The sequence below is a fragment of the Tachypleus tridentatus genome, chromosome 10 (assembly GCF_004210375.1).
Source record: "Tachypleus tridentatus isolate NWPU-2018 chromosome 10, ASM421037v1, whole genome shotgun sequence".
NCBI classification, from domain to species: Eukaryota; Metazoa; Arthropoda; class Merostomata; order Xiphosura; family Limulidae; genus Tachypleus; species Tachypleus tridentatus.
Window position 1 is genome coordinate 64,056,721 of NC_134834.1, and position 27,505 is coordinate 64,084,225.

The 27,505-nt window shown below is 34.4% G+C and overlaps 1 protein-coding gene and 2 long non-coding RNA genes across 3 annotated transcripts in view; 1 reads left to right on the top strand and 2 right to left on the bottom strand.

Moving 5' to 3' along the window:
• Positions 1–1,806: 1,806 nt before the first annotated feature.
• LOC143229453 (uncharacterized) overlaps positions 1,807–27,505 on the bottom strand; it is a 42,904-nt gene continuing 17,205 nt past the window's right edge. Inside the window, exons 2-3 of the long non-coding RNA XR_013015878.1 lie at positions 3,955–4,085; positions 1,807–3,400 (exon numbers count right to left, since the gene is read on the bottom strand). This is a non-coding gene — a long non-coding RNA (uncharacterized LOC143229453). The remainder of the gene's footprint in view (positions 3,401–3,954; positions 4,086–27,505) is intronic.
• Positions 3,395–3,932, bottom strand: LOC143229452 (gonadotropin-releasing hormone receptor-like). The gene has a single exon (XM_076461786.1). It carries the CDS (start codon positions 3,928–3,930, stop codon positions 3,502–3,504), a length of 429 nt encoding a protein of 142 aa, XP_076317901.1. The 5' UTR covers positions 3,931–3,932; the 3' UTR covers positions 3,395–3,501.
• LOC143228179 (uncharacterized) lies at positions 24,110–26,058 on the top strand. Its single transcript, XR_013015243.1, has 3 exons — positions 24,110–24,163; positions 25,263–25,338; positions 25,973–26,058. It is a non-coding gene; the product is annotated as an uncharacterized LOC143228179 (long non-coding RNA).

Consider the following 27,505-nt stretch of genomic DNA (forward strand, 5'->3'; position numbering starts at 1 on the left):
AAAGACATGCTCTAGTGTCAACGCTATGTACTAACTTCACTATGAAATCATTTTCAAAACCTAAAATTTTAATTTAAGTAAAGAGAACAAGGAAAATTCCTAATAATATAAATTATACAAATGTTTCTTCGAGTATTTTGTTAACAAGCACAACATTCAGCACACTATTTGTGCTGGTAGAATAGTGGTAAGATTTTGGACTACAACGCTAAAATCCGGACTGCTAATCCCCACAGTAGACACAGCAGACAGTATTTCATCCAAAATAAGATTTCATGCAAATTGATTTAAAATAGACTATGTATAACATTAATTGTAAACACAAATATATATATATATATTCCTGATGTTCCAAAAACACGTAGATCAAAAAAGTCCTACAAGCCGAGCGCTTATATTAACACTAATTGTTTACAATTGTTAAAACTTAAGAAACAGAAACTTGTAAAATTTTCATAACAGCAACAAATATCATATATTTAAAAAATGTAGTAAATTAGTAGAATGAAACAGACTTTAGTGGTTAACTTATATCTCCTATATTGGAGTGGTTGCATTATTATAATATCTAGAAGCATAGAAAACCCATAAAAACAAGCCCCTGGTGTTTATTGTGTTCGTCCTTAAAATCCTCTTTTGTTTGGAAGATAATAATAACACTATGTGACACAAATTTTATTCCTGGATAGTACGTGTTATTTCTTAATTGCTTATGTTGTAAAAGTACAGAAAATGGCCATTATTCCCTTCAAACTTTGCTTTTGTGACCTGGATAATGAAATTTATAAATTAACCTATTTTATATGTAAAAACGGACAAATTTGCAGATTTTCATTTACATAAGGTCTGAATAAAACAACATATGAATCAAGATTTACATGTATTTATACTAAAGTTATACAAAAATGTTTAGAAGTGAGAAGTTTTTCGAGATTTGTGACTGTAATGTAAATTACTTTCACGTATCAGACCCCAAATATAATTTCCCATCATGTTTTTGTCATACGCTCCCAGGTCACAAAAGCAAAGTTTAAAGAGAAAAATAGGTCTTTTCCATTTACTTTAGGCATAAGCAATTGGGAAATAACACATTCTGTCCAGAAACAGGAAAAAGTAAAAATTTGTAACATAGTGTTATAATAAACATTGTGTTACATTGTGTTATAATAAACATTGTGTTACACAGTGTTATCGCTCTGACACGAATAGTAAATATTGTCGAAGTTACTTTTTTATACAATTATTGACGAACAAGAGCTCAAGTCTCGTAAAGTAACAATAATAACAATCTATAACATAAAAGTGATACAATAGGAAAACATCAACATCAAGCTGTTCTGGTGAAACAAACATATATTAACGGTCTCTCTCTACACAAAAGCCAATAGAAGTATACTCAGATGTCTGCTCTTTCAAATTAACAGCTGTACGTTAATGAGTTCTATTGAGAGAAGAACAGAAGAATGTGGGCTTAAGATAAAGTTTTATCACTTCCAGAGATCCGTGTAAATAATAGGAATGTTGGAAGTACCTGATGACAAGCATTCTGGTTCATATGAACAAATAAATTGTACGGTAACACTAGAATCGGTGCACGTGTGGAGCTAAGAGGTTCTCTTATTATATTCTTCATTTCGACAATAGGTGTCCTTTACTCTCATCTCAAAGAAGATGGAAGTTATACCTAAACTAGTCTACAAATTAACAACTACTGAACTGTTGTTGTTGCAAGTAAAATAAAGGTTTATTTAGAACAAAAGCAACAATTACATAAACAATTCAATATGGGAACTCAGTTCCCTAAAATATAAATTAAATGATCTATAGCAACGACCTTTTTAACTGACATATTACCTCTAACCTTATTTTTAATGAAGAATTTGATTATTGTCTTGTTTATATATGTTAATTGCACCTTGAGTTCACTTTAATGAAGTTCAAATAAACTGAAAGATATTCAAGTAACTGTAAACGGATTGTGTAGAGTGGTACCACAGCAGTGCATTGTTCATTACACCACTATTGTAACATTTGAAGTCTTGAGATATTTCAAATGGTGCACAAGCTGTTATATAGAGTATGAACCTATCAGCTCATTGTTTATATATTAAACTACTGCTGCGCTACCTGTTGATGAATGACGTTCATTAAATATCATAATGAACTTAGAGGAATTTCTAACAAACAAACGTAATGTTTTGCACACGAATTCTGTGTTTGTGGTATTGCCCTGACATCTGTGTTTGTGGTATTGTCCTGACATCTGTGTTTGTGGTATTGTCCTGACATCTGTGTTTGTGGTATTGTCCTGACACCTGTGTTTGTGGTATTGTCCTGACACCTGTGTTTGTGGTATTGCCCTGACATCTGTGTTTGTGGTATTGCCCTGACATCTGTGTTTGTGGTATTGCCCTGACACCTGTGTTTGTGGTATTGTCCTGACATCAAATTTGTGGTATTGTCTTGGCATCTGTGTTTGTGGTATTATCCTGACATCTGTGTTTGTGGTATTGTCCTGACATCAGTGTTTGTGGTATTGCCCTGACATCTGTGTTTGTGGTATTTTCCTGACACCTGTGTTTTTGGTATTACCCTTACATCAGTGTTTGTGGTATTGTCCTGACATCAGTGTTTGTGGTATTACCCTGACACCTGTGTTTGTGGTATTTTCCTGACATCTGTGTTTGTGGTATTGCCCTGACATCTGTGTTTGTGGTATTGTCCTGACATCTGTGTTTGTGGTATTGTCCTGACATCAGTGTTTGTGGTATTGTCCTGACATCAGTGTTTGTGGTATTACCCTAACACCTGTGTTTGTGGTATTACCCTGACACCTGTGTTTGTGGTGTTGTCCTGACATCAGTGTTTGTGGTATTACCCTGACACCTGTGTTTGTGGTGTTGTCCTGACATCAGTGTTTGTGGTATTACCTTGACACCTGTGTTTGTGGTATGTCCTAGCTAAACGTGATTCGTCTTCTCGTTTTCATTCACTGTCTTTGTTGAAACAGGCAGACAACAGTTACAAGTACTACGAGCTATCTTTTTAGCAAATGGAGTGTTGCAATTAAACAAAAAGTATATGTACGGGTTCAAAGCACTGTTACTGGCTGAGAAAATTCCAAAAAAAAGCTACAAGGTTCTGGTTCAGAAGAGAAGGATACCCAAAAGCAATAACGATTTCTTGAACTAAATAAGGCGTGCTCGCGGTTAAAAATGTTGACACAACAGTCAAAGTCATTTTTAACGTTTTCACTTTCGCCCTTGAAATATGCGAGTTTGACGAGTTCAGGCATTCACGTTTCGTTTTCCTTTCCTTCCGTTTCGGATCTATAAAATGTTCTTTTCTGGATCGAAACCGGTTCAGACTTCCAGATCTTGTCCACATAGTGTAGATTATCCTGGAATACAAGATAATGATTATCAATATAGGAAGGATAAACACCACTAGAAGAATCAGAGCCATGTGTACTTGTCTGTGAAGGACGGACAGAGAGGAAGTTTAAAACTTGGCAACACAGAATGTTTTACCATCAGACATGGTAAAAGTCTGGAAAACGTAGGCATTTGGTAAGGATGGCAACCGAGATAGAACCCATGCACTGGTAATCAAAGCTTTGGTGCGAGCATTACGAAAGAACGGAATTACTATGGCCGAGTGACGATCTAATGCAATCGCTAACAGCATGTAATTCGAAGAAACCATGGTGAAAGTTTGGCAGACCTTAAATGTCCGACCGAAAAGATCACCAGCAATCCATTCTCGGTCCATGAACTCCCAGACCAGTTGAGAACACATGGTGACAAGAGTGACCAAAATATCGGCAACAGCAAGATTGAGAAACAGCACGTGGATGGCGCTCCTATGATGCCACTTCTGTTTGATGTGCAGACACATGGCTGAGTTACCTAGTAAAGAGAATACGATCATGGTAACGAGAGTATAGACTCTCACCTGATGATGGTATTTCGGACCAAGAACTGCTCGTTTCTGGCCACAGTCCTCACGAGTAATGTTCAAACTACATATGGTGCCATTGAACTCCATTCTGTCTCAGAAACTCTTCGAATCTCTTTACTTAGTTTCTTGAAAGAAGAAGAAAAATGATATTAAATTCGAATTATCTTACGTTCGATCTTCATTTTTACAGAAATTCTTATATTTGACAAAATATTCTTGTAATATAACAACATTTAAAATAATAATTTAAATATAAATAAATAAGCCATTGTAAAAAAAAGATTGGTCTTGATAACCGACTGCTCAAATGAAAATGATTTTAAAACTTTAAAGAAATGTTGAAATTATTCTATTCGTTATATGAATCAATTAAATCATAACTATCAACAAACGTTACTGAGAAGGCAAAGTGTTCGTATCCCGCTCGCACCAAACATGCTCGCCCTTTCAGCCGTGGGGGCGTTATAATGTGACGGTCAATCCCACTATTCGTTGGTAAAAGAGTAGCCCAAGAGTTGGCGGTGGGTGGTGATGACTAGCTGCCTTCCCTCTAGTCTTACACTGCTAAATTAGGGACGGCTAGCGCAGATAGTCCTCGTGTAGCTTTGTGCGAAATTCAAAAACAAACAAAACAAACAACGATATTTATTCACTGTGTGAAGAAACCGAACATGACATGTTACGTCATTACACTATTATGATTGGTTGGTTCCTCGGGAACATAAAACGTAAGTTGTTATTCAGGTGTTGTTGTTTCTTGTTCTAGAGTATCTTGTTTTGTTTGTTTGCTTTCAAAACAACAAGAAATGTGTCATGTTATCCTCTGAAGCTTCGTCGTTGTTTCTGTCAAACCTCGCTTGTCAAGCGGAAGAAATGTCGCTTCGAAACGGACAGAAAGAAAGACCATAATTGGAACATCCATATATAGTCATTGAGCCTCGTGGTCTATGTGATACTGATAGCTCGGGTAAGTACGCTACTAGTTCGTCCATACATAAGGATCGTTTGATCGTTAGCTCTTTTGCCAATCTCCAACTTAAAAAAAAAGAAAATTATCACCCAAAGAGAGCCCCCACTCCTCCCCAGGGGGAATTTTTTTTTGTTTTTCTGTTTTATATTTGGCGCAAAACTGATGAAAGATTACCTGTGTCAGTATTTTCTAACTTAGCAAATACAGATAGAGAGAAGGCAACTTATTGACGCTACTCACCACCAACTCTTGATCTATACTTGTACCAAAGAATAGTGGGATTGACCATTACATTATCAGTGATGGAGACTCGAACCTGCAACAAACAGAGTGTGAGTCGAGCGCCCTCACCATCCGGCCATGCGAAGCCACCACCAACACTCACACAGTTGTTCAGCGGTAAGTCAGTGAGCTTATAACTCTAAAATCACGTTTCGATACCCGCAGTGGAAAATCATTGTGTAATTTTGTGTAATTCACAAATCTGAAAATTTACCACCAAAAATGGTTAGCATGCTGTGATGAAAAGTTTAATTCCTAATATTCTAAACGTTTACATCAATACCAATACTCGTAAATGTTAACATGAATATCAATACTTGTAAATGTTAACATCAATATCAACACTTGTAAATGTTAACATCAATATCAATACTTGTAAATGTTAACACCAATATCAATACTTGTAAATGTTAACATCAATATCAATACTTGTAAATGTTAACATCAATATTAATACTTGTAAATGTTAACACCAATATCAATACTTGTAAATGTTAACACCAATATCAATACTTGTAAATGTTAACATCAATACTTGTAAATGTTTACGTAAATGTCCATAAATGAATAAAAATATAAATAAATAAATAAGCTATCTAATTGGACAAACACTTTGTGTATTTAACTTATCAACATTTGATGTGATTTTGTATTATCCAGTAAGAACTAAAGAGACCAGGTTCAAATTGTTCACGAAATAAATAAGTTTCAAATTCAAGTGCGCGTCTTACTAATCGTTTTTAAGCTCAGGCGGTATGATCTTCCAGTAATACGGGTGTAGTGACGTTGTGGTAGACATTTGAGATATTAAGAACAGCGATAAGTAAGATTTATAAATATTAAACTATCCATATGTTGGTACTTTCATTATTATTTTAATGACTTTGATTCTAAAGAAAAAGTGTGTCTTTAATATCAATCTCCTACTTAGTATGTTCTTAATACAACTTGCAATACACTGCTGGCCAAAATCTTAAGGCCAATGAACATAAAGAAAAATATGCATTTTGTGTTGTTAGACTCAACCACTTATTTGAGCAGAGCTTCGAAAGATGAAAATAAAAAAGGGAAAATAAAAACCTTTTTTTAGTATTTAATAGTAAAAATGTGAACACTGTGAAATAAGCCTAAATGCTAGCTGGCCAAAAGTTTAAGACCATACTGAAATGAAGCGTTAATCGGTAAACACGTAACGAAATTTAGTCATTTGTGTTCAAGCATTAGCGTTGTCAACATCTCCAACTGACATCTCCTGTGTTACATTGGGTAAAAACATGGCAAAGGCTAAAAAGTTGACAGAGTTTGAACGTGGTAGAATTGTCGAGCTGCAAATGCAAGATCTCTCTCAACGTACCATCGCTGGTGAGATTGGGCGTAGTAAAACTGCTGTTGCAAATTCCTTAAACGACCCTGAGAGATACGGAACGAGAATTTAAAATGGTCGGCCCAAGAAGATTTCGCGGGCGTTGAGCAGGAGGATTCGACGGTTGTCCGGCAAAACACCAGCCGATCGTCGAACCAGATTAAGGCCCTTACGGACGTAGAATGCAGCTCAAGAACAATAAGACGGCATCTACGAGAGAAAGGCTTTAAAACCGTAAACGTCTTCAAAGGCCACGCCTCCTTCCACACCACGAAACAGATCGGTTAAACTTTGCTGAGAAGCACCAAACATGGGACGTAAAAAAGTGGAACAAAGTTTTGTTCTCTGACGAGAAAAAAAAATTAACCTGGATGGTTCAGATGGCTTCCAGCATTACTGGCACGATAAGGATATCCCACCGGAGACATTTTCTACACGACACAGTGGAAAAGGTTCCATCATGATCTGGGGTGCTTTCTCCTTCCATGGAATAATGGAGCTTCAGATTACACAGGGGCGTCAAACAGCAGTTGGCTACATTGGCATGTTGGAGAGAGCATCCTTATTGACTGAAGACTCTCGCTTGTGTGGAAATGACTGGATCTTTTAGCAGGACAACGCTGCAATCCACAATGCCCACAGGACAAAGGACTTTTTCATGGCGAATAACGCGATTCTTTTGGACCAAACGACAATGTTTGGGAGTGGATGGCAAGGGAAGTCTATAGAAATGGACGTCAACTCCAAACAGTGCATGATCTTCGTGAAGCCATCTTCACCACTTGGAATAACATTCCAGCCAGCCTTCTGCAAACGCTTATATCGATCATGCCAAAGCGAATGTTTGCAGTTATTCGCAATGAAGGCCGTGCAACTCACTACCGAGACCTCTTGTTGGGCATTTCCTACCCTGTTTAGGACTTCTTTTTGGTATGGTCTTAAACTTTTGACCAGCTAGTATTTAGGCTAATTTCATAGTGTTCACATTTTCTCTATTAAATAGTTTGTTTGTTTTTTATTTTCCCTTTTCTTGTTTTCATCTTTCGAAGCTCTACTCAAATAAGTGGTTGAGTCTAACAACGCAAAATGGATATTTTTTCTTCATGTCCATTGGCCTTATGATTTTGGCCAACAAGGTATAACAAGTTTTTAAGACCAACGTTATACGTTCGTAATATAAGGGTAACAAGTTGGTTCTTTATATCAGCCACAAAATTAAAAGTACCATGTTTTAGTGTCAACTTTCAACTTAAAGTTTAAAAGTGCTGTGTTTTAATGTTAACTTTCAACTCAAAGTTTAACACTGCTATGTTTTTATGTCAACTTTCAACTTAAAGTTTAAAAGTACTTTGTTTTAATGTCAATTATGTTAATTTTTCTTCAAAGTAACCTACAGTTTCAAAATTGGTATTATTTGTTAAAATTACACTAACTAAGGCAGTATTGTCTTTGATATCAAACTCCATTAATTAAAGAGGTACGGTTTTTGATAGCAAACTAAGGCAGTGCGGTCTTTGATATCAAACCTCACTAATTAAAGATGTACGGTCTTTGAAACCAAGCTACATTAATTTAAAAAATATATTATTACATATTATTGGCTTGTCATTTCCTTGTGGTTAGGGCATTCAACTGGTAGTTGAAGTACCGTATCTTTCTATTCTAAACAAACTAACAAACAAGGTTACAGCTGAACGTACCGTATTATTCTATTCCAAAAAAACAAACTTATGAACTAGGTTACAGCCGGAAGCACCGTATCTTCCTTTTCTAAACAAACTTAGAAACTAGGTTACAGATGGACTTTTTCAAAACTTTACAAACTAGGTTACAGCAGAAATACCGTACCGTATTTTTTTTATTCTAAACAAATTTACAAACTAGGTTACAGCCGGAAGCACCGTATCTTCCTTTTCTAAACAAAATTAGAAACTAGGTTACAGCAAGAAGTACCGTATCTTTGTATTCTAAACAAACTTACAAACTAGGTTACAGCCAGAAGTACCGTATCTTTGTATTCTAAACAAATTTACAGCAAATTTATCTTTTTAAAACTAGGTTACAGCCAGAAGTATCGTATCTTTGTATTCTAAACAAACTTAGAAACTAGGTTACAGCAGGAAGTACCGTATCTTTTTATTCTAAACAAATTTACAAACTAAGTTACAGCCAGAAGTACCGTATCTTTGTATTCTAAAAATTAAAATATGTGTTCTTATATACCAAGCAAGAAATGGATATTTTTATGACCAATCAGTATTTCTTGACGAGTATGCTTTAAACAATAACAAACAATTTTGATTTTAACAAAACGTTCGGTAAGAAATAATAATCAAAAACTGTTAACGTATGTGATTTTTTATATTTAGCAAAGTATTTTTTTATCGTTATATAAGGGGAACAGAACAAAAGCTTTATTTACGATAAACTTCTAGGAAGAGTTACATGTCCCAGTTATCTTTCTCAGTTTTATTTTCCCTCGTCTGTGATTGACGTCTTCTAACCATTTGTTAGCCAGCCTGTTTTATTGAGCGGACTTAGCAGTCAAAGCGACCCAACTTTCTTCCTTTACAAACACTAGCAAGATTCTGACTCTCATCTACACAAAAGGTGATGATGGATGACGGAACTGGAGGATTACAATAAGAAACACGATGAACAAGGGTAAACTTTCAATCACTCATGAGTCATAACAGCCATCATAAAAAACATTGTCAGTTTAATAAATTAACGCCTGGTAAGCCTAACCAGTGTGATAAACTTCATTGGTTTGTTACGATTCAGATCAAATTGATGTAGACAGACAACGTAAGCTTTATTTTATGTCTGTTTAAAATCTAATTTCAAATTCATTATGGAACAATTAAAATAAATAAGGTGAAAAACAACGGTAGTCAAACGTGAATGTCATTATATTCGCTAACCCTAATGAACTTTATTGCTTCGGCAACTTAGGCCTGTCATGCTAAAGCTCTAAGCTTCTTTTCCTTGTATTACTACTAGTGTTTTAATACATTTGATAGAAATGTTGTCCTTGGTGTGGAGTTTAATAGTTACTTCCATATAATTTAGTGTTTCAAACTACGGGGTCAAATAAGTTTTATGAAAATGATTTTGGATATTTCAACAAGCAAGCCACCCGACAATCATAGTCAATATAAAATCGCTGTGGAACGGGATGTATCAAAACTATATTTTGATATATCTAATATTACGTAGATAGTGTAGCATCGCCAAAAATTTGATCTCTTTCGGGAAGAACATATAACAGTCCTTTTAGAATCAAAATATTTATATATTTAGAACATAAACATATGTACAGATTGAGAGTTAGATTTTCCAAGGCGGGAACACACCTTGTAACCAATGTCATTGGAAAACAAAAGAATAATGACCAACAGGAGACACCTTGGGCATCCAAGTCTGAAGTCTGGTAACAGTTGTGAATCGACGAATACAAAGGTCATTGGCAAAAGCCGTCCATATGTTCCAGACAACAGTGTGCAGCATAATGAAGAAGGACTTCCTTTCGGAAACGTGACCAATAGGGCACGAGCTTACCAAGAAAAGGCTTAGAATCATGTGTTTCGACAAACCGTCGCATAACTGAAGCAGTGGAAAAATGAGTAGGATATTCAGGATATTCTTTAATAAGACATACCAGCTAATTAGCCGGATGCAACATCTGTTTTCTGTACTATCGAACTGTTGAAACTGACGCTGGGAAACAGTCACCCTCTTCAAATAGATGGAAAGCATTAAGAGATTAGTGATGTACTTTGGACATGACAGTCGTTAGTAATGAAAGCTACACTGCTGGCTATTAACACGACGAAGGGTTGTCATACCAATATGGACTGTAACATCGTGGTGGATCTTTAATATAATAATTGAGGTCAGAATAATATTGGGATTCGTATTAATTGTATTAGCACTCCTCTTATCTGTCATGCTGATACGAAAAGTTTCGAGTTATATATTTTTGATGATTTTAGGGATTACGGTTAACAAAGATGAAAATTGTTGGTTTCATACCATCCAGTTATCAGCAGATGATCGGCCCGGCATGGTCAAGTAGGTTAAGGCGTTCGACTCGTCATTTGAGGGTCGCGATTTCGAATCCCCGTCGCACCAAACATGCTCGCCCTTTCAGCCGTGGGTGCATTATAATATGATGGTCAATCCCACTTTTCGTTGGTAAAAGAGTAGCACATGAGTTGGCGGTGGGTAGTGATGACTAGCTGCCTTCCCTCTAGCCTTACACGTCTAAATTAGGGACGGCTAGCGCAGATATCCCTCGTGTAGCTTTTCGCGAAATTCAAAACAAATCAAACAAAATCAACTGATGATTTATAACTCGGTCTAGTTTGTTCTGGAATGCTGTCATAAGGGACAACATATACCATTTATATTTTTCTGATATTTTTAGGGCTTGAGGTTGGCAGTATACCAACCTACAATAGAAGCTTTAACAACTTAATCTGGAGTTGGTAAATGTAGCGTTTTCCTTTAAATAATTCGTCATTAGACGCTCTAACAATTGATGTTTAAAATCACATAAATCATTAGCGTTTTCGTTTCAATCATTCGTTAGTGGAGAGTTTAGAAATTCAGTCAGTTTTATCCCAAAAAAATCGAAAAAGAAAGCTTGTGGGTATTCTGATTTGCGTTAAAGCGTGTAAAACCTATAGTTCATGAGGTTGTAATTATGCCCAATTACTACCGCTAGAGGGCGCTTTTAAAACATTATTATCACAACAGTGTCTGAAGATCCTTAGCCATCGAGTCGTGACTCTGGTATACTAGAATGATTTTTTTTTCAACAAATTTATTCTCTATTACACTATTTAGTTCTACGTCACTGAAAAAAGGTAAAAGTACGAACAATGTCGAACAAGTGAATCTGTGATGTTAAACATGTTGTATATTCCTGACTCCATTAATCTTTTTTATTATTACGTTTAAATCATGTCCTCGTAATCTGAGGGCGGCGAATTCGAATCCCCGTCACTTCAAACACGCTCGCCTTTTCAGCCATGGAGGCAATATAATGTGATGATTAATCCCACTATTCGTTAGTAAAGGAGGAGCCCAAGAGTTTGGCGGTGGGTGGTAATGACTAATGCACTCGCTCTATTCTTACACTATCAAATTAGGAACGGTTAGCAAAGACAACCCTCTTGTAATTTTCGCGAAATTAGAAAAAAAGAAATTATGTTAGTGAGAAAATTCAGAAATGTCTCTAGCAGTGAGTTAAAAATCACGTTCGAACCTAAAATGGAAAATAATTTCATAAAGCATTTACTGACACATTGTTAAATATCGTATTAAATATAAAACAGAATAATCTCAGAAACAATAAGTTACTGTAATATAAAAATCATGTTAAAAACAAAAAAACAGAATGATTTCAGAAACCTTGTCCTCGTAGAATAGTAAATAAAATGTTCAAACAAATAGCACAATTTTAGAAATAAAATACTCTTTAACATAATATTGAAATGCATGTGGAAAAGCAATCGTTCTCGTACACTAGATGGAAAGTACTCGGAGAAGAGTGATGTGCTTTGGACATGACAGCCTTTAGCAATGAAAACTACTGTATAACAATGCTTTTCATTCTTGTTTAACTACATTTGATATTCTCCCTTCATTAATATTGAATTAAGAAAAGACTTAAAAATTATTTTAAAGCTTCCAAATTAGCAGTGAAATTTTAGTAAAATATTAAAATTACTAATTAAAACCTTATTAAGCTCTTCATTTGGAGCGTAGTGTGGTTGTTTATACAGCTTTAGGTCTTGTGTTTCAAAATGTCCGTAACTTCTTACCTAAGTAAAATTAACAAACATGTTTCAACATTATTTGATTGATTCAGAATCACGTTCTACCGCTGAAAAAAAAAAAAAAACGAATTTATTTGCAAGAGAAAACACAAAACGTTTGTCATTTCTGTTTCGTTTACATACGTGAATACAAATTTCAAAGTAGTAAACTTGAGGAATCCTAACACTATAAACTAGGACAAATTTCAAAGTAGTAAACTTGAGGAATCCTAACACTATAAACTAGGACAAATTTCAAAGTAGTAAACTTGAGAATCCTAACAATATAAACAAGGACAAATTTCAAAGTAGTAAACTTAAGGAATCCTAACACTATAAACTAGGCTTCCAAACTCGCGGTGGCTACAGCACAGACGAATACTTGAGTGGTTTGGCACTTGAAAAACTTCTTTGCGTTAGATAGGTGACGTAACCTGTTAGCTAATGTTTAAAGTTATATCGTAGATAAGTGATATCATCTCTTATGTAACATCCAAAGTTTTGTCGTAGATAAGTGTTGTCATCTCTTATGTAACATTTAAAGTTGTGTCGTAGATAAGTGATGTCATCTCTTATGTAACATCCAAAGTTATGTCGTAGTTGTAGATAAGTGATGTCATCTCTTATGTAACATTTAAAGTTATGTCGTAGATAAGTGATGTCATCTGTTATGTAACATCCAAAGTTATGTCGTAGATAAGTGATGTCATCTGTTATGTAACATTCAAAGTTATATCGTAGATAAGTGATGTCATCTCTTATGTAACATCCAAAGTTATGTCGTAGATAAGTGATGTTATCTTTTATGTAACATTTAAAGTTATATATAATACTTCATATTGTGTAATAAGCCCTAATGCCGGCTGCTTACATAAGACATGTGTCGAAAAAAATTGTTCAAACATTTCCTATAGATAAGCAAGATATATATAAAAGTACAATGTGTAATGTCGTATTTGTGAAAATATAATATACAAATTTGTTAAAAATATAATATATAATGTCGTTGGAACTTAAAACATGTAAATTCATTGAAAACATAACGCATTTCTCAGTCTACGAAGTGTATAAACATAGTTTTATGCATATATATACTTGCTGTCTTAGGAGAATATATACTAAGTTAAAAATACAAGATGCTTAGACTGATACAAAAGGTTAATAATTTTCTCGTATGTACCTTTGTTGTAGACACCATAATTTTCCTAACGTTGAATAAAACCTTTAAGTTTTTTTTACCATTGTATTTTTATATTAAAAAACAACTTACCTTATAAGGATGGAAACGAGAAACAACGTTACGAGACTCGTGACCGCGAGGAACTGCTCAGAAACTCAAATTCGATCTCAGTGATGTCGAGAAATCCCACTTGTAGAGAAATATATATGCAAAAACGGCTCGTTTGGATTGAGAAAATATTTTACATACGATGACCAAAGAAGGTCGAAACGTTGTTCGCTCTTCTATGTAAAATATTTTCTCAACCCAAACGAGCCGTTTTTGCATATATATTTCAAATTCGATCTTATATTTCACAAAGAAGGAAGGTGGGAATCCTGAAACGAGGCATCTTGTGACTCTACACATCATGGTATCAAATTGTACTAAATCTGTCACTCGTGTGATCGAGTCTTCAGTAGAATGATGGTCATAATTATACTTGTATTCATAAACTCAAAGAAATATTTAGAACATCTCATGAATCTGTATAATTCTTGTATATCATGGAATTATTTTATTGAATATTTTCGCAGATAGCCCTCGTATAGCTTTGCGTGAAATTCATAACAAACAAAACCTTTGAGATCGTATAGCAGGATCTGACCGTCACTCTTATAATACACCTAAAGTTCGAAAGTGTGGAGCGTGTATTTTATTTTGATTTTGATGATAACTGAACGTGAGCCACGGAAACTCAGCTCTTCAATCTAGCACATTAATCTCAGGGCCAAGCTGGACCCATGAACTTAAGTAAAACACGTGTATTGTAAAGCAATAACTGCAGAAACTGGGAACATGTGTCACAGAAGCAATTGCCTTTTGTGTGAGTGTGTGTGAATTTAATGAACATTTAAGTGGAATATGGCTTGTTTTATTCACCAATAGAATTTGTCAAGGATGATCTATATTTATTTCCTCCTGATAAAGAAACGTGAAATGAGTCATAGAAAGTTTCACGAGTAAATAACTGGTGAGAAAAATGATTTCGTGAGTTCACAAGAATCTTTATTTATAATAACATAAAAATAACACATGGTGGATAAAATATCGTTCACAGTTCGAATTTAGTTTGTTTTGAATTTCGCGCAAAGCTACACGAGGGCTATCTGAGCTAGCCTCCCTAATTTAGCAGTGTAAGACCAGAGGGAAGGCAGCTAGTCATCACCACCCGCCGCCAACTCTTCAGCTACTCTTTTCCCAACGAATAGTGAAACTTACAGTCACATTATAACGCTCCAATGGCTAAACATATTTGGTGTGACGGGGATTGGAACCCGCAACCCTCGGATTGCGAGTCGGAATATCTTAACCACATAGTCATGCCGGGCCACACGGTTCAAGTATTTTGATCGTATTAATTAATCCAATCTAATTCTGATGTCATTAATTTGTCTTTGTACTCAACCAATCATCAACACCTAAATAAATACGCGCGTGTTTAGAACTTGATACTGATGTTAAATAGCACTAAAACATAAATATCAGTATCAATCGTTTCAAATAATGGAGTCAGGAAAAAGAACCAGAAGAAATAAAAGTTAATTCGATAAAAAATACAACATTTCAAAGTCATCTTTCTCTATTAATAACAATACTGGGTGTCAAACATCAATAATTATTTTGTCCTTCGCTGGTACAGCAGTAAGTCTACGGATTTACAACGCTAAAATCAAGGGTTCGATTTCCCTCGGTGGACTCAGCAGATAGCCCGATGTGGCTTTGCCATAAGAAAACACACACACATAAGTATTTTTCACTCACTATCCCGTGTCTCCGTTTATGAAGCTGATGGCAGGATATTTATTTATTCCGTTAGACCACGAGAATACATCTGAGGAGATCATAAATTTACATAATCTTCCGCAATATTAATAATATTTGTACGTCGTTGCTGGAGAAGCTGGTATCAGCTTCATAATTCCTACATATTTACTCAAAATAGACGTGATCACCTAGAAGATGAATTAGTGTTTTATTGTAACTAACTATTTGTAGCTACACTAAACGATAGAAAGGATAATAGATGAGGTAAACACAACTAGAACAAAAATACTATAATTCATTATGTGTGTGATTGCCTAATAACGTTATTATAGACAGAACATAAAAAATTATTTTATCTTATTTTAAATTGGCCCTCTACGTTTTGCTCAATATTGATTAAATTTCTTGATTTACGATAATTTGATATAGTTGATTCATATTTAAATTAGGTGTTTTGAAGTAACTCAAAATTAATTCCCTCATCGTGAACCTTCGAAAAAATATCCAGTTCCAAATGAGATAGAAGATTTACTGTTCTTTGTAAGTTTGTAAAACTTTTGTATATAAGTCATTATTTGTAATAACCGTTATTGTAAATTGTATTATTGACTGAATATTAAAATATATGTGTTTTAAGAAAGAAAATTGTGTGTATCAATCTTGTTAGCAAATACCGAAAATTGGATACGTATCGACATTTATTTAACTTTTAAATATAAATTATAAATTAATTTAGGCTTAGGCCTATTTGAAATTGTAATACGTAATATCACACATTTTCAATGTTCATAAGAAAACGTAAGCGAGGAAAGCAACTGATAAAAATGAAATGGACACTAACGTTATAGACCCCAAGAAATGATTTGCCACATGTATAAACTGAAACTAACCTAAATTTCTTTGAGGTGTGATTTGATTGTTGTTAAGGTCAAAACTACACAATAGACTGTCTGTATTATGCCAATCACAGGTATCGAAACCCAAATTTCAGCGTTATAAGCCTGAAAACTTACCGGTGAAAAACTGGCGCTATTTCTGAGATCAAAAGCCAACAAAATCTCATAACTTTACAAATATACACAAATATGTTGTTTCTAAAGGAAGATTATAAATTTATGAGGTTAGTAACGTTGGTTATATCCACAGATAATATAACTATTATTGTTATTATTTGTTTGATTTTTTACATTTTGTTAGGTTCAGTATATTTCATAGAATAGAACTTATAAACTCATTTATAGAGATTACAAAGCGGAAGAGTTTTTGTTTTAGGTTCAGTATTTTGTTATCGAATATTATGTAGGTCAGGTTATAAAGCTAACCAGAATTTCAGGTTCATCATGTCGCTCTACTGATAACGTGAAGTTCGCCAAATATGTTCGCTCTTTCTGCTATGGGGACGTATAAACCTGCAATCAATCCCACAATTTTTTGGTAAAAGAGTAGCTCAAGAGTTGGTGGCGGGTGGTAATGATTAACTACCTTTCTTCTAGTCTTACATTGCTAAATTAAAGACGGCTAGCGCAGATAGCCCTCGTGTAGCTTTGCGCACAAGTTTAGGCCCTGTACTCAGTAACTTTATTACATCATTGAACAGAATATATAAATATATATATGATTTAATAAATAACTTTAATTTTAGTCCAGTGACAAAACTAGTTATTTTGTAGATTTTATAAGTAGAAAACAAACTTTCTGGATTGCAAATAATCATTGTGTCAATGGAAGCTCATTGAAATATTTTATCTGATTCACACTGATACATAGTTTAGTTTGATCTAGAAAATTATTTTGTACACCCTTGTACTTGTTGATAAAATTATTAATTTTGTTACTTGGTGCATAGAGCCCCCTCCCCCAGCGGCACAGCGATATGTCTGTAGACTTACAACGTTATAATCTATATTTCGATACCCGTAGTGGTCAGATCATCTGTAGCTTTGTGCTTAACTTCAAACATATAGCGTGTCTATGGAGCGCTAATAAAGGCTGTTTTTCATACTATTTCACAATCATGCTAGAATGGCTTTAAATTTAATGATTTTGAAAACATATTCATTGTCAAGCTAGCGTTCACGTTTTTGTGAAATTGTAATCGTTAATTCATCATAACGCACCTGGTCCGGCTTTCAACCGTGGAGGCGTTATAATGCGACGGTCAATTCCACTATTCGTTGGTAAAAGAGTAGCCCAATAGTTGGCTGTGGGTGGTGATGACCAGCTGCCTTCCCTCTAGTCTTACACTGCTAAATCAGGGACGGCTAGCACAGATAGCCCTCGAGTAGCTTTGTGCGAAATTCAAAAAACAAACAAACAAACTTGATTATTTTTAGTTATTAATAAGGTCATTTAAACAACTTCGACCTACTTTTATGCGGATGAACACACTGTCACCTACAAATACTTGTTTAGTGTGTGTTTTTCTTATAGCAAAATTACATCAGGCTATTTGCTAAGCTCACCGAGGAGAAACAAACCGCTGATTTTAACCTTGTAAATGCACAGAGACTTACCGCTGTACTAGCGGTGGCGCTCCATTATAGTATTAAAATTGATAGTTACAGTAGATGGAAGCCCGGCATGGCAAGTGTGCTGAGGCGTTCGACTCGTAATCCGAGGGTCGGGGGTTCGAATCCCAGTCGCACCAAAGATGCTCGCCCTCCCAGCCGTGGGGGCGTTATATTGTGACGGTCAATCCCACTATTCGTTGGTAAAAAGAGTAGCCCAAGAGTTGGCGGTGGATGGTCATGACTAGCTGCCTTCCCTCTAGTCTTACATTGCTAAATTACGGACGACTAGCACAGACAGCCCTCGAGTAGCTTTGTGCGAAATCCAAAACAAACAAACAATACAGTGGATGGTGGTTCAGAGTTATATTGGTTATTTCGAATAACTGGTTGAGTCCCTTCACTCTAGTATCACTTGTCCGCTATGCTACTAATTAGTTTCTTACCTTCATATTTGGGGCTGGAATGCCAATTTCAGAAGGTAAGTTTATCTTACTTACCCCCAAGTGGTGATATGTTATTATTTTGATTTCTTCTTCTTTACTTTGGAGAGCAGTCACTTTTCCACAATTGTTTGCTGGTAGTAAATGGTGATATAGATGTGGGACGTTATGGGCTCGAACACCCACATCTCGCTCTCCTAATTTCAACTGATTTTGATTATTTAATTGCTCTTGAATTTCTTCATGTGAGACTGGCGAGTGGAGGTTAAAACTGACAGTCAGTGGTTCCAACCACAATGTAGGTTCTACGTCATCAGTCACCTTCAAAATCTAGGGTACAGTTTACATATCACATTATAGCCTGTACACTGGGGATCCTTTTAATTAGTGCAGCGTCTTTGATTTTTGTTCGGATTTATTTTTGTGTTTATTACAAATATATGTTATACAATATATTAATTACAGAAATGTAAACTAATTTGTTATCGATAAATGCTATACCTATGAAACGTTATAAATGCAAAACTATGCCATGCAAATTAAATGTCGAACTGTTTGTTTATTTTTGTTTAAAGTTAAATACACAATGGGCTATCTGTGGCTGCCCATCACGCTCACCTAAACTTATTTTCTAGCATTATAAGTCCACAGAAATATAGAAGTGAAAGCCATTGAGTCATTGTTTAAGTAACACATATTAACATATACCTGTATAAAACATAGTGGAGTTTTATATAAGTAAAAAATAATAACGTATTTAAAAATTTAAATATGCCATATATCTGAAGTCTTATTTTACAATGGAGTAAAACTACATTTACTAAAATCATAGTGTGTTGTTGTTTTCAATCATAAGATACTTTTAAAATGACTCTAAAAGCGAAAACTATAAATCTAGTGTTATAATATGAAAAGATCAATGTTGACACTTTGTCTTGTGGTGGTGGCATCACTTCTGGCAGCTCGCCCTCTGACATTAGTGACATGATCATATTATGCTGCCTGATAACATCCTCGTTTTTTGGAAAAACATGGGTTTTTCATATTAAGTATTTGAAGAAAAAAAATGATATTAAATTTGGTTATTACTCCAACTTGTATATTAATTAATTTCAATTTTGCATATCACATGCATATCCATCATTTAATTAATTTATTAATATTTAATTAAATAAAGTATTACTTAGATATTAATTACGAATTTGCACTTCACCATATAATAATCACATTATTAATTAATCTTTAATCAATAAATCTTCCCTAGTAACACCTCTACCACCCTCCTCCTTGGTATTGTCCTTTGGCAGATAGTACATGGCCAGCAAGATCTGCTCACATCTCTGATGATTCCTGGGCAATGGACATAACTAGTGGATCTATCTGCTATCTTCTTTGCTCTTAGGTGTCCTTGCTCAATCAACTTGTGAATTTGTTTCATCAGTTGAGTCCTGTATTCTGTTGTTATGATTTGATACACTTCCCCAGTATAATTTCTCTGTTTGATTTGGTGCAGCAATTCCTTCTAATACTCTGCTCTATAAGTGCTTTACCCCTTTGTCTTCTGCTCGATTTTTCCCCATATTTTGTCACAAAGATTGTGCAGTAAAAAGTGTTTCTTTTTCGCTACCTTCAATTTTTTGCAAACCTACATTCGTGATATCACCTTTTGACCTTTGTAAGATCTTCGTGTTATGTTTGCTCTTATTTTCTTGAGTTCTATTGGTGACTGCCAGTGCTTCTTCGTTTATATATATATGTTTTTCATAAATATATTCTTTGATAGGTCTGATTTCGCACTCCCTTCTGATTCTCTATTCTGTTGATACCATTTTCTTTGTCTTCTGTTAACTTTTCTCCCAGGTATTGCCCCAAAGTTTCTGCAATGGAGGGACTTTCTTTTATGATTCCTTCAGTTCCTACAAACCTACATTCGGGATGTCCCCTTTTCGACACTTGTAAGGTCTTGATGTCTTGCTTGCTCTTCTTTTCTTGACCACTAGTGGTGACCACCAATGGTTCATCAATCTTCTTTCGGTCTGGTACCTGAGTTTCTACTAGCTGGTATGTTTTAAACAATTTGGTCAAATATGGATGTTTTATACTGTTGTCTCCAGGTCTCCCACATAATATAATGCATTTATCTTTATTTCCTTATGGGACACTTTCTCATTGTCCCATCAATAAGTACACACACACACTCACATGTGTAGTTTGCCTCTCATTTGGTCATAATATAGTAGACTGATTCTCACTACTGCAAACAATTTCTTGTAGGCACTTCACTCTTTCGTCCCCAACATAAAACATCACATACCTGAGAAATCATACCTAAATACGCAATATTAGACCAAGCTGACTCTGCAGGAGGTGTACAGGAAACATGAGAAAATCCTGTGGTGGAAAAAAGCTATAAAAATCTTTCTCGGAATGAACAGGTTCAAATTGTTCATGAGGTGAATAACTTCAAGAGAAAGTGGCTGACTCACAGAACGATCAGTCTCTCATTGAATAATTGCAGATAATTCCATTAACAGGGTTGCTTGCACCTCCAGCCATAGTTACAAAACCGGCACTCTGAGCTCTATCTACCTCATGTGCTTCATAAGCACTCACGAATTTTCCAAAAACAAACATGTACAATATTATATCAACTATACTTTGACCTATCCATTGCCGATGACCAGACACAATAAGCACAATATTTATATAAGCAGTTTGTCACAGCAACGAATCTTACGGTAAAGACGTTTTCTAAACTGATAGAGTGTCATCACAATTAATTATACTTGTGAGAACACATTGATATTAGGCCTGTGATGTTATTAACTCTACGATTTTTATATTCAGCCCCCTAGGTATCTCCATGGGTGAAAATAAATAAATTTCTTTTTCTTGTAATTCTGTTCCAACCAGTATGTAAACAGTTTGTTTATGATGCTTTTACTTTTTAATATTTTAACTCACATTGGGGAAACATAAGGGAAGAATAGAAACTTTTTAAATTCCGTATATGTAATTTACCTGCCAGGCGAGTTGTTTGAACTATTTTCACAACAATAATTGTGATTATTTAGCAAGTATTATTGTGAAACAACAACACCTTATTTTGTAATAAAAATAACGTAAACATTAGATGTTTTTTCACACATTTTGAATTTGTATATTTTAAATTCAAATCAAAGCTGTTTAAAAATGGAATTGCGGTTTCTGTAGCCTCATCATAAATTTTACACCTTTTAGTTTCTGTACTTTGTCAGCTTTTAGCATTTAATCCGTAACTCCGTAACATTTATAACATATTGTTTGTGGTTCTTACATGCTTACAATATTTATAATATTAACAATGAAACAGTATCTTTGCAACACAGAATATTAGGAGACATTTTGTAAAACGTTCAAGTTACTACTGCAAGCAAACTTTAAGATATAGAGATGGTGAAGTTCTTTTTGAAAACATTGATTTTTATAGCATTATATGCTGTAATAATTGCAATGCCTGGACACATAAAACTTAAACCTGAAAGTATTGTACTTGGCGCCCCACAGGTGATTCCGTGTGTCCCTGACAGCTATGGGATCAAAAGTTATACCTTTGATGTTTTCCAGTATTATTGGTTTGGCCCATACGGTGGAATAGCAACAGACGATGATAAAATTCGGGTAAACAAAGCCACGGGTGATTTAATGATTTATAAATTTGATTTTTCTGATACCGGCGTGTATAAGTGCGTTATTGAATACTCAAGAAATTGGGAGATAACAGCACACAAACCAATTTTCATCACTCATTTCTTGGAAGGTAAATGCTTATGAGAATCGATTTTGGTAGTGTTTAGAAGTTAAAAAAAAACTTTAAATTATGAATCGGATTCCATCCATTTTACTACAATTTACGTAAAGTGTTATAAGTTCGATATATATTTAATGATTGTACATTAATTTTCCAAACTCCATGAAATCACCTTTCCAACTACCTACATTCAGCTCACCGCCATTGTTTCCGCGTTAAGCCTGAGGTGTTAAAATGTTGAAAATCAAACTTATCTGCAGATATAAATTTATCATTACGAAATAATTTTTGGTTTATTATTATTATGTACAACAACTAAATACATACATAGATATGAATAAATTTAATCAATAGCATTACACAATTAATGAAATTAGACATTCCGTGGAGTCAGAAAACGAGATAACCTTATGTTAGAAATTAGAAAGATTTTGTTGTTTTCTTTACAAGTCACAGAACAAATAATTTTAAAAAAATCAAAAGTGTTGAATGATTTCTTTAATCGTCTGTGAAAATATTGAAATTACAAAATGCTACAGTGTTATAGCAGAAAAATGTTTCTTTTGTTACAAACACACAGCCAAGTTCTGGTATTCAGAGACATTGTTTAGCCACTTTTCACATCCAAGCGATGAAACAATACATTCTTATCATTTGAAATGAGAAAGTTTGAAGAGCTTATTTGATTAATTGTATCTGTTACTGAGCATATCTTTAATTCTGATCTGGGTAGACATTTTCATTTGTTGGAAGTTAATATTAAACACGTCACATATTAATGAAAAAGACAAACTTCTAGAATAAATACAGCACTGCGTGTTGTTTACTCGCTATTCCGTAAAGCAGAAAAAACAAATGATTTCGAAAATAATTTTAATTTTTTTGGTTTGTGTTTTTTCTCACGCTTCACTTTATTTTCCGTCCAGTCATATTATATATATTTTTAATTACGATTGTTTGTTAGTTTGTTTGTTTTTTGAATTCCGCGCAAAACTACACGAGGGCTATCTGCGCTAGCCGTCCCTAAGTTAGCAGTGTGAGACTAGAGGGAAGGCAGCTAGTCATCACCACCCACCGCCAACTCTTGGGCTACTCTTTTACCAACGAATAGTAAGATTGACCGTCACGTTATTATGCCCCCACGGCTGAAAGGGTGAGCGTGTTTGGTGTGATGGGGATTCGAACCTGCGACCCTCAGATTACGAGTCGAATGCCTTAACACATCTGGCCATGCCGGGCCTTTAATTACCAAAATTTGCGTTTTTCATATAGCAAAGCTACAAAGGGATATTCACTGTACCAACCGAGGGGAAATCGAACCCTTAACTTTAGCATTGTAAATCCTTATTTATTATTAATTATGAAAATACATTGAGTTGAAACCTCCTGTGACTTACGATACAATAGATAAAGAGCAAGATAAGCCATCGACTATATTTGTTAGATTTTGTTTATACCTTACAGGATTTCCAATGTATGAGCTTTCACGAAGAAAAGTAGTTAATAATTTGTTATGAGCCTAAAGTGTCATATCAGGTCAAAAATTCCCCTAGTGGCCCAGCAAAATGTCTGCGTGCTTCCAATGCTAGAAACCGGGTTTCGATATCCATGATGGGCAGAGCATAGATTGCCCATGATGTAGTGTTATGCTAAATTCCAAACAAACAGTGCAAAACAGTATTTCAACAATACTTGAACTACGAACCATCTTATACTTTATTTTAGCATGCGTACAACCTAGTGAAAACTACCAATGTCCTGAAGGACTCATACCGAGAAATAACCTGTGTTGTAAGTTGTGCTTTCCTTCAAAGCGTTTATATGTGTGATCAGTATTTGTAAATTCTAATTTTTAAATAAATCGAAAAAGGAAAAACTGTTTTGAACAAACTAAGCAGTAAATTAGTTGTTATATACTTCATCCATGATTTTATTTTTAATTGCCAAAGTTAACATTGTTTACATTTCAAGCTTTTTTCTTAGATCCAAGTCAACCAGGAACGAGGGAAGAAACATACGTTCCTTCTCAGAGAAAAAGTAAGTTATGCTACATATAAGATTACGTAAAACGTACCTTTAACGTGAGACAATATGTGTGGAAAGGTTGGTGACAAAATGTCGTGATGGAAAAATATTACTGTGACGATGTTTGTGTTGACGCGTGTCGTTCTTTCTTCCCATTAAATTTCTTCAATCCCTTATTCATGAAGGTAAAAAAATGTAGTAATGTGTGAAGACCCGATCTCTTATAATATTCCACAACATTGTGGACATTATTTTCTATTCTAAATAATAAATCTCTTACCATTTCACCACTCATAGCAACTTAGGTAAAGCATGATTCACCAAACCACGTCTATCATTCCCACTAATTCACTGTTTGAGCTTTTCTGTTGTCTGAAGTAAGTTTTTAGACCAGTAACTGCATGCCATAAGTATTTTCCTCCTCCTTGTATTGTTGTATTATTTAAACCTTGACTATTTTATAAAAACTGGTTGACTAGAGCAGAGTTTTAGATTTGTTTACAACAAAAAGACCGTCCATGCACTTTCCCTTTGAATTGTTACCGATAGTTCTCCAATATATTCTCTTTCGTTTGTAGTTCATTTAGACACTAATTACAGATTTCTTTGAATAGTGAAACATATAAACAGTATTCAGTTTACAAATTGCTAGTAAGTTAGCGTCGACAATCATACATCCTTGGAAGTCTGACAACTCGTTACTTTTGCCTTTTGTCTTGTTACGAATATATATATCTGCTGTAATGGTGGTCAGTCACGTGACGCATCAAATGATCATCCTGATTTGATACGAAAACAGAGTCAGTGTATTTGGTTGTCATAAGATATGATAAGTAAATATCTTTACTTGGATTATCAAGGAAGAAAGTAAATCTAAAGTGATACTTTACACTTCGTTTCCCGTACTGTTTTATCCATGTGCATTAAACTTATACGTGTTTGAATAAAGAGTGGAACTTCTTCGATTCCAGTAACTCAGAACGCTGTGGTTATCTTGTTATTTTCACTGTAGGTATACCAAATGAAACGTAGCCTCCTCCAATACTATCATATAACAAAAACAAATTGCACTTAACTAACTTTCTTTTTAACTTGTATTTTTCCATTTCAGCACCATCCATGTTAGAACATCCGATTCCATTGGTAATTGCTGCAGTAGGAATACCACTTTTGTTAATTTCTTTAAGGTAAGAACAAAACAGTATTTTTGATGTTTTGTTGAATAGATCTTAATATAATTTCTATGTTATTAATAGTTGAGCCATGGGTGTATATACTTAATAATGAATTTAAAGGGGCTGAGAAATAAAAAAAAATATTAGTTACTTTCTTTTAATTAGAATGATAAATAATCTAATGGTTACAAACGCTTGCATTAATAAGAAATATATAAGGGGAAATTGGCATCATTAGTTTACAATAAAGTGTATTTTAAGTGTGGAGATTCACTTAAAGCTTAAATTGTGGATCACTTTTTACAATATTACAAGTTCTTCTGATGAAAAACATTCCTTGTAAGTATGTTATTGTTCAACCTGTTTTTTATATGTAAATACAATAAGGTACTGTGCGTGTCAGTAGAAATACTCGAAATTGAAACGTGTAAAATATGGGTAACCTAAACTATTACAATTCGAGTACTTGAGATAAATATAAAAGGCATTTTCATTCTAAAAAGTTCTTTAACTAATTAATGATTTCCAGTTTATTTCAATATGGTCTTAAAATTGAAATTTATCAGCGAGAATAATAATTATTAAATTATCCCTCTTAAGCTATAACATTTTATTCCTGTTTACATTTGTTAACTTTATTTTAAAGAGATGCAACAGGAGTCAACTTGCCATGTCCACCGTGGGGAACTGAACCCGCCTATTTTAGTGTTATATGTTCATATACTTACTGACGTTCCACTGGGAGAGAACGTCCCTGTGGCTGTTGTTGTTAAATATTATTATTTCTAGATTATAATTATATTCCATTTTTAATTGACATAACACTGATGTACAAATAAGAGTCAAATTAAATCATCCATGTTATTTATCAGCGCTTTTCTTTTGTAGTGTCATTATTTGGAAGTGCAATTGTTGTGGATGTAAAACAGTAAAATCAGTGAACACAGAAGACCATACAAATAAAGATGACAGAAAAAAAATAAATATTCACTTGTAGCACAAAAAGATGAAGATCAGTCTGTTAATAGAAACGAGAAGGGAAAATGTAAAAGTGTAAAAGAGAAGAGGGCCAAAAAAAGTTCGGAATTTTCATCTTCCTAAAGTAAGTATTGTGATAACGGGAAATGTCATCATATTTCATACCGAGTGTCTGGGACTTACAACGCTAGAAACCGGCTATCGATAGCTGTGGTGGGTAGAGCACAAATAGACGAACATAACAAGAATGTAATATACCTTCAGTCACATATGTTAACTTACTTTCTATACATTTTTATGCTGGTGTTCTGCGTGAAGTTTAGACACCATTTTAAATATAATGTATTAAGGCTATAAACTTTACACTCTAATCTTCCACCTTATAAGAAACGTTTCAATTACATGGTGCGGTATCGATTTTTAGAAGGAAATTGTAGTCGGTTTCAATGGATACTTGATAACTAGCTTCTAGAGGTGTTGTGTGTAAATATATATACATATAATACAGGTTTCTTCTTTATCATTGCAACCATCTCAAAACATTTTCGAAATTGTTGTACTCTATTGACTCTGTTTATGAGTCATGTGTTTTCACAGTTATTGCGTTATTGACACAGTTACGGATGAATCTTAACTTGATATAGGTATAAAACAACAATTTTATGCCATGTCGCCTAACAACAAAAGTATAACCTGATATTCTTGTTAATCTATGTACTCAAAGTATAAAGTGAAATTTATGAACAACAAAATTGTAAAAATTACATATTTTTTACCTTATTAACATTTGGAAAGATATATGAAAGATGCTTCTAATATGGCCATTTTAAAACGGTTCCACTTGGATAGAAGCTGCTTCAAATTATGGTTCTAAGCCCGCTACGGGGAAAGGAAGGCGTTTTATCAGTATTTTATCTCATGGTTTTCATTGATCTGGTCACATATAAGGGAGACAATTCTTCATGTCGTTAGATAACTTTTCATTAATTATGAATTTACGTAAATTCCGTCCAGGGGACTAGTACTTGCGCTAGTATATAATAATAGTTTCTTCATTACCATTCAAGCCGTCTCCAAACCTTTAATAAATGTTTATTCTATAGATTTGTACTGCATGACTCTGTTTATGAGTGATTACCTTGTAAAGTTGGGTTGTACTCATTCCATTTAGTAGTAGAGAGACATATATACGTATGATGTT

What these genes read in the sequence shown, in the direction of transcription:
- LOC143229452 (XM_076461786.1), bottom strand. Translation starts at nt 3,930, where the DNA reads ATGATCGTATTCTCTTTACTAGGTAACTCAGCCATGTGTCTGCACATC.